General features: G+C 39.2%; 1 protein-coding gene across 1 annotated transcript in view; it reads left to right on the top strand.

Annotated features, from left to right (window-relative positions):
* LOC149154172 (uncharacterized) overlaps window positions 1–10,622 on the top strand; it is a 137,067-nt gene extending 126,445 nt beyond the window's left edge. The window contains exons 6-7 of the mRNA XM_089437804.1: window positions 9,480–9,617; window positions 9,741–10,622. Coding sequence (XP_089293930.1) covers window positions 9,480–9,617; window positions 9,741–9,935 — 333 coding nt within the window. The 3' untranslated portion in view covers window positions 9,936–10,622. The remainder of the gene's footprint in view (window positions 1–9,479; window positions 9,618–9,740) is intronic.
* The last annotated feature ends 2,823 nt before the right edge of the window (window positions 10,623–13,445 follow it).

Genomic DNA, 13,445 nt, shown 5'->3' on the forward strand with positions numbered 1-13,445 from the left:
TGCGGTTTTGGGTTGGGTAGCCTCTCCTAGGCTAGCCACATTGCTGGGCAGCCAAGCATTGACCTGTTTTACCACACATTTGACCAACGTTGACTAGTTAGGGCTGACTGCAGAGTTGCAGATCTGTTGACTGCTGTTTGACCACCTTTTGTTGACTGTTTTGGGCTGCTTATTATTGTTGTTGGAGGCAGAGTTCTCCTAGGTTGACTTGAGGTCGTTTGGGAGCTGTTTGACCAGCTTTGACTTTGCTGGTTAAGGTTTTATCGCTGCTGTTATAAAATCACAGATTTGTGAAATTGTACTATCTCTCTCTTTGCTGATTTATTGAAGAATATAGAAGAATTGATCAAAGGGTTTCCCTGCATTGGGGTTTGTCCTTGGCTGGTGCCACATTTTGTGTCTCTTCTTGGCTTGTCTTCTGTTGTTTACATTTATGTTCTATCTGCATTTTACTATCATGTTGATGTGATTGCAATACTTGAAATTGATAGTGGGCTAATAAGAAGATTTGAAGTAAATTGCTCTTAAGCATAAAACATACCATAGTTTAACATGGTATCAGAGCTGAGCTGAAGACAAAGCCAAAACAAGAGCAAGAGCAATCACCGAAGACAATTGGAAAAATAAAAAAGGCTTCATGGGTTCCTCATCACACTTCCTAGCCGAAGACAAGCTCCGTGAGAAGTCTGACTATCACAGATGGAAAATGTCTCTTGATTTGACATTGAAAGAGCAAGAAGTGTTGGACTATGAGAGGGGTAGAATTTCGGAGCCTCCATCAAATTCATTGGCTGCTACAAAGAACAAGTACACTAAGGGTGAAGTCAAAGCGAAGAAGATCATCCGAGATTCAATTGACAAGCATCTGGTGGCCTACATTTCCGAGTTGAACACCTCCAAGGAGATCTACGATAGACTGATAAGCTTGTTTAAAGTTAGTGATGCAAATCAAGTTTTGTTCCTCAAAAATAAGTTGAAGGATATTAAGAAGGGCAAGGACGAAGATATTCAATCCTACTTCTTAAGGATCACTGGGATCAAGAATGATCTCCTATCAATTGGAGAAGTCATTCCTAATAGGGAACTAACTATCACTACCCTTGGAGGGCTCCCATCCTAATGGTATATATTTAGAACCACTCTTCTCAACAATGATCGAATTCTGGGATTTGAATAATTGATGTCGAGTTGCATTCAAGAAGAGATAAGGATGGTGGAGCAAGAAATGCCTTCAAGCAAAGGCAACCCCACTGCTTTCTCCTTTCATGCCGAAAGGAGAAATAATTCTGGTTCTAAAGGTCACTTCAAAGGAAAGACTAGATCGAAGGGTGGAAGGAAGGGAAGATGCTTCGTTTGCAATAAATTTGGCCACTATGCGAGGGAGTGGCTAAATAGAAAGGACACGTCACATGATGATGATCAAAATCACTCCAGGGGCAACTCCAACCACAATCAAAGGAATGACAGGGTCAATGGCAAAGGAAAGAGGAATGCGGGAAATCAAGGAAGTGGTCAACTTTCCAAGAAAGCAAGGAACTCCAGGTATGGATCAAATGTTGTTAACAATAAGAAAGATGAGTATTATTTGATATCGGCCCTCTTCACTACCTCTCCTCCGGAGTCGTTGGGAAATTGGCTTATTGATAGTGGTGCCTCAAGGAATTTCACTGGCTATAAGGAAGCTCTCTCTAATCTGATAGAGAAGGAGACAAACTTGGAGATTATTCTTGGAGACAATTCCACCTATCCCGTAACGGGTGTAGGGAATGTTACTCTTCAATTAAATCAGGTCAACACAATTCATTTGCAAGAAGTCCTATATGTACCTGATCTCAAGAAGAACTTGGTGTCCATTTCGGCAATGGAAGACAAACGCTACAAGGTGGCCTTCATCAATGGCAAGGTACTTTTGTGGAAAAATAATTTTAAAGATGCTTTCACTCTTGGGTTCCAGGTTGACTCTTTATATCAAGTTGGAGGAAGTTCGTTGGGAGTCATGTCTTGCGACACATCTCTACAGTCTGAACTATGGCAACGGAGGTTTTCCCACTTTCATTATAAGGCTCTACCCGATGTGAGACAGATGGTGACCGGGATGCCCGAGTTCAAAGTAGAGCATGAAGGTGCATGTCCGAAATGTGCCGAAGGTAAGCTCAAAAGGGGACCATTCCCCTCAAGCCATAGCAAGACCTCTGACATTTTGCAGTTGGTTCACTTTGACATATCTGTTATGATGCCCGTGAACTCGTTGGAAGGATATCTATATTATCTCACTTTTACATATGATTATTCTCGCAAGACTTGGATATATCTCTTGAAAAAAAAGGATGACGTGTTCTCCTGGTTCTTTCACTTCAAAACCTTGATCGAGAATCCAACCGAGAAGGGTATCCAAATTTTAAGGACTGATAATGGGGCCGAGTATGAATCCAATGAGTTCCATGACTTTTGCAAAGAAGCTGTCATTAAGAGGGAGACCACAACACCATACACTCTCGAGTAGAATGGTGTGGCTGAAAGGAAGAACTATACGATTTTGGAAGATGTTCGTTCCATGCTCTATGATCAAAGGCTTCCAAAGTTTCTATGGGCCGAAGCTACAAATACTGCTGTATATGTTCAGAACCGATGCCCTCATCAAGCATTGGATTCCAAGATTCCCGAAGAAATGTTCACTGGTAAGAAACTTGATGCCTCTCATTTTAGAATTTTTGGAAGTCCCGTATATTTTCATGTGCCGAAAGAGAAAAGAAGCAAATTGGGTGCATTTGGTAAGAAGGGAATCTTTGTTGGATATAGCGAAACTTCTAAGGGCTATAAAATCTATATGGCTGGTCAAAGGGAAGTCGAAATAAGTCATGATGTCACCTTTGACGAAGATACAACTCTTAGAAAGGTTGGAAATCTTCCTATTCTTAGGAAAGATAAAGACGCTGACACTAGGAAGCCGGATGAGAAGGAAGATGAGACAATGCCGATGTAGAAGAACCTATGGAACCTATGGATCCTATTGATCCCCCTCCGCAAGAGCCTTCCTCTTCTAGGAAGAGGCCCTCATGGCTTAAGGGGACTCTTGAAGATGCCGAGAGACATATTGCACCCAAAGAGACTTTTCGTGAAAGTAAGAAGCCGACCAGGTATCAAGGATACTTGACCATTATGAGCATCATCATTCAAAATGAGCCTTTATCGTTCAAAGAACCTGTGAAGTATCAAGTATGGAAGGATGCTATGAATGAAGAATACGAGTCCATCGTGAAGAATGATGTCTGGGATGTGGTACCCATACCCCACGACAAAACAATTGTCACCTCGAAGTGGCTTTACAAAATCAAGCATGGAGCTGATGGGAGTGCTGAAAAGTATAAGGCTCGCTTTGTTGCTCGAGGCTTCTCTCAAAAGGAAGGTGTAGATTATGATGAGATATTTACACCTGTTGCCCGATACACCACCATCCGCTCGATCATAGCCCTTGCTGCTTCGCAAGGATGGAACCTACATCAGTTGGATGTCAAGATTGCGTTCTTGCATGGTTCGATTAAAGAGGAAGTCTATGTGGAACAACCTGAGGGGTTTGAGATTCATAGTTGGGAATCTCATGTATGCAGGTTGAAGAAAGCTCTCTATCGGTTGAAGCAAGCACCCCAAGCTTGGAATGAGAGGATCGATAGCTATTTGATGAAGCTGGGATTCACTAGGAGTGAAGCTGATCCGAACCTTTACTTTAAGATTGAAGATGATAAGCCTCTCATACTAGTGCTGTATGTTGACGACCTCTTTCTGATAGGTGCAGACCCTCTCATTCACAAGTGTAAGAGGGAGTTGGCTTCCAAATTTGAGATGAAGGACCTAGGACTGATGCACTATTTCCTAGGGTTGAAAGTTTGGCAAAAGCTAGGAGAAATTTTCCTATCTCAAGGAAAATACGTGGTGAAGATATTGGAGAGATTTGGTATGGTAGACTGCAAGCCTGTGACTACCCCGATGGAGCTTAACTTCAAGAAGTTATGCGTTAGTGTTGTCAGACTTGTTTTGGGAAATGCTTCTGAGTATTGTCAACTCATAGGAGTACTGATGTTCTTGGTGAACTCCCGTCCGGATATATGTTTTGCAGTCAACACGTTGAGCCAATATATGGTTGAGCCTCATCACTCACATTGGATTGGTGCTAAGAATCTACTGAGATATCTTCGGGGTACAATCACTCATGGATTGAGATTCACTGCTGGAGATGTGAGGCTGCATGGTTATTCCGACGCTGATTGGGCAGGCAGTGTGGTGGACCGAAAGAGCACTTCCGGGTGTTGTTTCTCTTCGGGTTCTGCTTCGATTTCCTGGATGAGCAGGAAGTAGAAGTCGGTGGCTTTGAGCACCGTTGAGGACGAGTACATTGCTGCGAGTATGGTCTCCTATGAAGCTGTTTGGTTGCGGAAGCTCTTTAGTGAGCTATTTGGTCATACGCTGGATACTATCGTGATCCTCTGTGACAACCAGAGTGGGATTCGTTTATCAGATAATCCCGTATTTCATGATCTCCAAGATCATCGATATCATGTACCACTTCGGGATATGGTACAACGAGGAGCAATAAGGCTCCATCATATTGGGACTGATGAGCAGGTCGTTGACATTTTGACGAAGCCCCTGGGAAAGGTCAAATTCTTGACTTTGCAAGAACGACGAGGAGTCATGGAGAGACCCTCTTATGAGGGTCCTGTATGATGGATACATTGAGATCTAGGAGCTCCGGGGGGCTTGGGGTACTTTTTGGAGCGACGAGCGACCATAGGGTGACTCACCCTCCCCTAGTGGTGCGCTATGTACAGGGTGAATGATTAAGCCTTCCCTTGTGATAGCCTGTGGCGACATGTAGGCAGGATGAGTGGTTCATTCTTCTCCTGTCAAGACATCCTACCCATGTAGTCTAGGACTCATGGGAAGTATCTCTCTTCTAGCCAATGAGTAGGAAAATGAAGATAGGGACCATAGTAGTACCGATGGACGCATCGTGTATCTACCATACTCCTTACGCTAGGATGACATTGATCTGGGATCAATTGGAACTGACTTCGGGTCAGTGAGAGTGATATAACTCACTCTCTTTTGGAACTGACTTCGGGTCAGTAAGAGTGGTATGAGACACTCTGTATTTGGAACTGATTTCGGATTAGTAAGAGTGGTATGACACACTCTCTTCATTGGGACTGACTTCGGGTTAGTAAGAGTGCTATTAGACACTCTCTTTTATTTGGGTCTTATTTCGGGTCTGACGTCGGGTCAGTGGAGGATGGTATGATACACTCTCAATCATTTATTCTTCTTCATAGTTCAACAGAGCAGTGCAGGGAAGTGCATTTGATGGCAAAGATAGTATTGACAGACAGATGGATTAGCAAATGGAGTTCTCCCTAGTTGAGAGGGAGTGTTAAAATTGGAAACTAGGAACAAACTCCATGTGGGTCACCTCATTTATGGCAGCTGATATTTTTCTTGGATTCATCTCATTGAGAGGTGTAGGATTGATCTAACGATCATCCGATTCTGACATGTATTCATGGAGATATGAATTTATTTGTGTTTCTTGACAATTTGTCAAGGTCGGCCAACAAGTAAAACAATGTTTCTCACCCGCAGTTTATCCTCAAGGTGGCATATAAAACTTTAAAAGGAGACCTTGAGGCATTATGACACTCATCTCACCATCTCATTCCTCTCTCTCCTAGTCTATTTGGGTATGCATAGGAGGAGGAAGACACTCACACGTGGGAGAAGGAAGGACGCAGGTCTGTTTTTAGGGCAGCGTTGACCTAGGGTTGACCGTGGAGCAGCAGGGCTACATTTGACTGCATTGACCAGTGAAGAGGAGGTTTGACTGTGGTTTTGGGTTGGGCAACCTCTCCTAGGCTAGCCGCATTGCTGGGCAGCCAAGCGTTGACTTGTTTGACCACACATTTGACCAACGTTGACTGGTTAGGGCTGACCACAGAGTTGCAAATCTGTTGACTGCTGTTTGACCACCTTTTGTTGACTGTTTTGGGCTGCTTACTATTGTTGTTGGAGGCCGAGTTCTCCTAGGTTGACTTGAGGTCATTTGGGAGCTGTTTGACTAGCTTTGACTTTGCTGGTTAGGGTTTTATTGCTGCTGCTATAAAATCACAGATTTGTGAAATTGTACTATCTCTCTCTCTCTCTTTGCTGAATTATTGAAGAATATAGAAGAATTGATCAAAGGATTTCCCCGCATTGGGGTTTGTCCCTGGCTGGTGCCACATCTTGTGTCTCTTGTCTTGGCTTGTCTTCTGTTGTTTACATTTATGTTCTATCTGCATTTTACTATCATGTTGATGTGATTGCAATACTGGAAATTGATATTGGGCTAATAAGAAGATTTGAAGTAAATTGCTCTTAAGCATAGAACATACCATAATTTAACAAAGCGGGAGCAGGGAGTGATATTTTCAAAAGCTCGTGTCAAGGAGCAAATTTTTATATAATATATATTTTGATGCATATATGTCAACAAAAACATGTAGGATGATGAATTAGATATAAAAAGCATAAAAATGTGGATTAAACCATATGACATTGTCATCTAGAAGTTATAGTCTTCATCAACCTCATGTGAATAAGTTATAAGTTTTCATTTATATAGCATATAAGGGTGCACATAACCAAAATAACATCGAGTGCAATCCATCTCTGAACTGAAAACACATCAACAAATAAGCTCTAGATGGCCTCTAACATCCCAAAAAATCATGCTACAACAAATACCTAAATATCATTGAAATCATTGCATATCTTGGGATCTTTGTCATTAATATCACCCTCTAAGCAATTAACATAAGATAGAAAAAATGTAGCATGTCGAGTCAATATTTTGTTTGAGTGATGGGTATATTTTTAATAGGGTCATGATAGAGGAGTTCAACAACCAATGTCACTAACATCAAGGTACATAGAGGGCTTGGTGCTCTTGATTAAATATGAGTTCCATACTCTAGTACATGACAAAATCCAATGGAAACATTGCAATCCCCCCATGAATTGCATATCAACACTAGGGCCATAGGCCCTAATATTAGGCTGCCCTACTCAAAAAATCTTGTTTATTTGAAAAAAGATTTCGTTTGGAACATCTTTGTGAAAAGAATTTTGCAAAAAAGTCGGGGAGCGATATTTTTTTTTGCCGGAGTGTGCTCTTGGGTCGCTCCCGATTCGCTCCTGCTCGAGTGTGCTTCGGGAGCATATTCTGGGGGGAGTGGGGTGCTCCCCTGCAACCCTGTCACCACCCCTCCCCCCCAAGACAATTCACTCAACTTGAAATATCCATAGCCAATTTCAGATTGCTATGGGATTTCTCCCCCAAGAGTCCATGAGAAAATGAGAGGAAGTTCCCCTTTATTTAGAGAGGTGCTCAACTTCTCTCATAATAAAATATGAATTTTCTAAGTTGGAATTGCCTAAATTAGCCTAAGGAGAGGCAAAAAAATGGTCCTCATTTACAAATTAATTAATCTAAATAAATGCAAAATGGGGCTTCTAATGCCACATGTACAAGATAGGGGCCCAAGCCCTCAAAAGATGACCCTTTTCCACAAACGAAAATAAAATAAGGGGTGCTGGTGCAATTTCCAGCCTCCAAAGGCACTTCAATGGGTCAAAAATCCTGCAATTGTTCTTCAAACCTGCCATGTAACCCTCCAAATTGGGTACACAAGTCCCTAAAGGGGAATGACTTCTCCTCCAAGGATGACCTCAATGTTGGGCAAGTGGATCTCCAAGCTGTCTTTTCAAACTTCAAAGTTATCCAAAGAAACGAGTAGGGTTTCTTCAAATAATACTGACCATCATAAGTCGGCCCAGCCTCATTTTTACTTAAGGTCATTTTTTAAGCGCTCCCACCATATATATAGATCATTTATCACTCAAATTAATGTCAGTTCTAGGAAGCTGCTGCTTCAGAACTAGGCCAAATTTCTGAAGTAGATCTGGCTGCCAATGAGGGGTCAAGGGTGCTGGTTGGAAATGTGATTTGCTACAGGCTAGCGCTGCTGCAATTTCTTCATGCTTCTACAAATCAGGAACTATCTCTTTATTCTATTTCTGAGCAAAGTGTTTTGCTGAAAAGTAAACTTGATGTTCCAAATTGAAGCTGTTAGTCCACCATTTGATGAAAGAATCATCCCCCAGAAAAAAAGACCGTCACTCCACAAGCTGATTCTGTGCAAGAAGAGACTTCATATGTAAGGCATATGGTTCCATATAATTGTGACCAGATACTGCCATTTTCTGATGGGTAACAATATTTTGACCTGTTACACCTATTAACAGAAATTTTCCTGTAGCTCCTAGAACCAGGATAACCCAATTCTTCTTCCAGAATTGGTCTGTGTTCTTCTTACGTGAAAAGCAAGTGGACTTAAAAGCGCTGAGTTCACTAGGATGTCAATCAAATGTATTTCATAAACTGCAGATACGTCACCTTTTGCCATCATGTTAATAAGATAATCCTGCTTAAATTTACTATCAAAAGTTCTTGTCACAGTGCTCGGAATTCACAAGGCCTGGTCCACTCTTTAGTGCTTTGAAATTTTTTAATTGGCATCCTACGACAAGAGCACCAACAGGACCAATCTCTGCAGTAAAACATGTCATTCTTGACCTTATGGAAACCATAATTTTACCCAGCGAATTGAGAGGACTACTATATTTTTATTGTTATAAAATGTTGCACCTACAATAGTGTTAACTAGTCAAAATTTTGAATGAAGTTGGGACTTTGAGATCAGGACCATCTTTTGAGATTGTGAACATTTTGTGTAGAGTTTAGGCATAATGCATATTATGTTGTATAGAGTCTAGACATCTTACGTTAGCTACAGGTATGCTTGTTTTATAGTTGGCTGACAGAACAAAGATAAACTAAAACAAGGAATAAATAATGCCCCATTTTTCATCTCTCTCTTAAGTTGCCCCTTCAGCTGGTAAGCAATATGTAATGTCCTGTGATTGAGAAGGGAAAATGTTGAGGTCAGTGAGGTCACTGGCATGGTTGATAGGTAAAGGCATTTATGTTGCTGCTTGAACATCTGCACTGTTTTTCAGTGTCTCATTGAAAGTTAAGGATGAAAGTTGCCTTTTTTGAACTATTATATCTGCCAGACTCAGAAAATCAGAATTGTTGTACTACAATCTTGAGGATCTGGCTGAAGTAGATGCAAGGCATATTGCCCTCTTGCTATCCTGACCCCATCCAGTGAATTTTGTATTAGTTTGATGCCCTGAGCATAAAGAAAGCGTAAATATTTTTTGTGTGTTTTTTGAATGTCTATCTTTATTTAATGTTCTGATTTGAGCACAACGTGTATCATGGCCTTATTTAATATTTTCTCGTGACCTTATCTAATGTTCTCTCAAACATATTGGCATTCTGAAGTAAGCTTATGGATCATTTCTCATTTTGATTTATGTTGTAGCTCGTTGATGAAATTGAACATGAAAAAGAAGCATTCTATAAGGAGTGGCTGAATGAACAAGAGGCTTTGAAAAAGGAGGCCGAGGAAGTGAAGAAACAAAAGGAACAATTGCAGAAGGGCAATGAGGAGCAAAGCTTGGTAAGTGACAAAGTTTGAACGAATTTGATCATATATTTATCCTATTGTTGTATTTGTGAATTTGATCATATATTCTAATGTATTTCCTCTCCAAAATATACTTTCTGATGAGTGGTTTTGCAGACTCCGGAGTGTATGGTTTGCTGGGATAATTTAACTCCAGAAAACAGAGCCTTATTAGATCCATGTGGACATGCAAGGTTGTGTGTTGATTGCGCATTGGAAGTGTTCAAGACCAAAAGAGAATGCCCCCTTTGCAGGCAAAAAATTATGAAGAAACCCATACTATGCCCAAAGTCACTGCAAGTTGCTTCGTAGGCTCTGTTGTCTTAATTTTTTTCACATTATCCCGTGTGTGTTCTTGATTGGGGCAAGCCTGAGTGCTGTTCTATAAGCATAATGGTGAAGAGTCATATCACTGGCAGAGGAGGAATATTTCATGCAATTTCTATTTGGTTGTAGATCAAATGGACTACACCATCCAGATAAAACAGAGAAAATGCAAGGTTACAAAGGTTGCAATTTGTCCTAAGTGGATAATAGAACCCATCTAGTTGAGGCATGAACACATCCATACCAATTTTGTACTCGATCTAATTGTGACATAATCGAACCCATCTAGCTAAAGCATGAACACATTCATGCCAATTTTGTACTCGAGCTAATTGTGACACTGATACTGTCGATTCTGGACTGAATCTCTACCACTTCTTCCCGGTAAACCATAGATGGTAGCAACCTCATGCTGTCTAGAAAGGCTGTTAGCATTAGTAAGATGCCAGATCATATTGCAGTATTGCTGAATCGAGTACACGCTTGTCAAGAAAAGAGCCTACTAATTCAATTTCAATAATTGCCCAGGATAGAAGTAACAATGTCCTTTCATTCACACTTTTGGCCATAAGATTTACTTTAAAAGTTATTGTTTTGAGTTTTATAGTGGTTGTAGATAAATTATTGTAAAATTACTTACCATGACTTTATCAATGATTAGGTGCTTGCCCCTTTCTGACTTCAAAAATATGGTTTGTGATTGAAGTGTGTTTATTTCTTCCTTCTTAAATTGCAACACATAAATTATAATAGAAATATGGAAGAAATATAAAAAAATATAACGAAACATTCTTAACTCAGTTACAAGGACAAGAAGTTCATAACTGAGCAATTTTTTTTTTTTTTAAATAATAGACAACCCAAAGTATGATGAGAAATTTTTAAATAACAATTTGTAAATTTTTGTATAGTAAATTAGTTTTTTTTTGAAATATTCTATTCTATCTAATTTTTAAACGCATTTAAATGGACTGACCTAAAGCATGAAGGATAACCCTTTATACAACGGCCATCTAAAATTATTTACATCAATTAGGATCAATGACATTTTATTTGAATGTCATTTTCAAATATATTTAGATAGATTACCTTGACATGGTGTTAGTCTCCTAATATATGATTTTGAACTAGAGTTTTTAGTCGAGGATGGAAATGTTGAAAAATGTAATTAGTATCTGTCTTCATAATTATATTTGAGTCATGATTGAATGTATTTGTCAAAAGGAAAAGAAAAAGAAAAATATATTATAAAAGAAAAATTATTTATAAGCATGGGTTTCATGCTTTATTTATTTTATATCTAGGTCAAAGCACCCATGCTTCTAGGGTTTATGTTATGAGTCATTGTCCATGTCCTTTTGTCTTAAATTTTTATTGGGCTCATTATGTCAAAGAAAATTATTTTTATGTAGAAAGAGTCATTTGTCACTCCACCAAGTCAGCATGCCCTCCAGTCAAGTTGGTCTCATTCAAGGAATTCGACCTTGCAGAATGACTATAAAAGAAATGCTACTCGACTTCATTTGGACATCCATCAAGCAAGTTTCAATATGCAGTTGTAGGAGCAAGAAAGGAGTTGGAAATACCAAGGAGAAACTCTAAAACAAGGAATGAGGAACCCTAGCGAAGGATTTGAAGACAACTTTTTTCTCTTTTTGCCACATGTGCGAGTTTTTGGGTTGTTGTAGGAGGGTCAAAGTTGCATAACTGCATTAGGGCTGAAAATTCTAAAGCACGAGGGCTGAAATATGAGTTTGTTGTAGGATTGAGGTAGTTTGACTAGAGTTGACTATTGAAGTTTGGCTAATCATCTTGGGACGCTAACTTGGTGGATTGGAGGTCTTTTGGTTTGGTCAAAGGTCTTGGTTATCTCATTTGATTTGGTTCTAAGGAAAGAGGAGAAGTTTTGGGTTTTCCCCTAAAAGAGGGGTTTTAGCCCTGGTTGAGAGCCTATATCTCGTGTTTCTATTGTGTTGATATTCATATATTTATGTTTTTGGTAGCTACTTGATGATAAGAAGATAAGAAAAGATATATAAGAAGCTAATAAGAATTCAAATAAATCACAAGTAACTATCAAGATAAGAAAATCTTTTTTTCTATGTTGCCAGGAAACGTGGGTTCGGGGACGGGGACGGGGAAGACATTTTTGGAACAGGGTGCGTGGGTTCGTCGGGTAATATAATAATATTAAATTTTAATAATTATATTTTATAAATTATAAATTTATAATTAATAACATATATGAAATTTGAATTTGTATATTTTTTCAACTTTAAACAAGAAAACTTTAATGATAATCATTTAAACATGCACATCATTGAACATTCAACATTGACATTGAAATTTCAAAATTTATCACCAAAAAACTGTTCATTGTTTACATATTAACATGAATCATGATATGGGACAGATTTTGTCACACGCAGCTGACTAAGATACACTAGCCAAGTTTCCTACAAACTCAGGAGTATGCTCAAAAATCCTAAAGTATTCTGAGTTCTCAAAGACTCAACATTTTAAACTTTATTTTATTGGGCTGCCTTGTGTGTTTGGTGGGACAACATTGAAATATATGTTGCTAGCAGCGATAATTTATACTTTAATGTAGCCACAAGCCTAAAAAAAACCACAGAATTTATATGTTAATGTAATGATCCAATTTTTCAAAAATTAAAATATATATACTATGAACTGTTTTACTTTTTCCTGAACAAATTCTGAACCATTTAATTGGATTTTGTTGATCATGGTGAAATTACATTGCAAGGGCAAGCAACACCATTGTTAGAGGGTAGATAATGAACTGGTTTGAATGTTGTGTAGATGATTGAGTTGAAATACATTCTCACTGAACAGTTTATATTGTAAAGAATAGCACAAAGCTATATTTAGTGTATGAATGCATTTATGTAATGCCATTCATTAATGCATAAAATGATGAAGAGTTTTTGCGCTTTATTAATCTAATTGCAACTATTTCAGGTTAAAAGAACTGAAACATATACTTCTCATATTATAGTATATAGTATAAAAAATTAAAAATTTAACAAGTATGCCTTGAGTAGAGGTAAGTTTGTGGCATTGTCATCTCTTTTTAGGGCTTTGGTTGGGTACATGAGTCTGCATAGGGAGGTCGAGGTCTGTTCTTTAGTGAATAGTGAGCTGTTTTGTGTAAACAGTGGCATGAATCAAGCCCTACAGCGCAGCGTTTGACAACAACAAGGAGGAGGGACTATGCCGCAGTTGTAGGAGGCAAATTGAGTGTATAAAAGTGGACTGACAGTTGTGGCTCATGTTGCAGACAGTCCGAAACAACAAGAAATTGTGACCTTCATTCCAGCAAGCCTTTAAAAGAACCCAAAGAACCAAAGAACCAAAGAACCCAACTCGAAGAACCCAAAGAACCCAAGAACCCAAGAACCTGAAGAACCCAAGAACCCATTAAAGGAAAAAAACCCAATTTTTTTTTTGAAGAACCTGGTTCTTCTGGGA

This window comes from Pinus tabuliformis, chromosome 9 (assembly GCF_031772625.1).
Source record: "Pinus tabuliformis cultivar Carrire ecotype Pingquan chromosome 9, CPIR1, whole genome shotgun sequence".
Classification (NCBI taxonomy): domain Eukaryota; kingdom Viridiplantae; phylum Streptophyta; class Pinopsida; order Pinales; family Pinaceae; genus Pinus; species Pinus tabuliformis.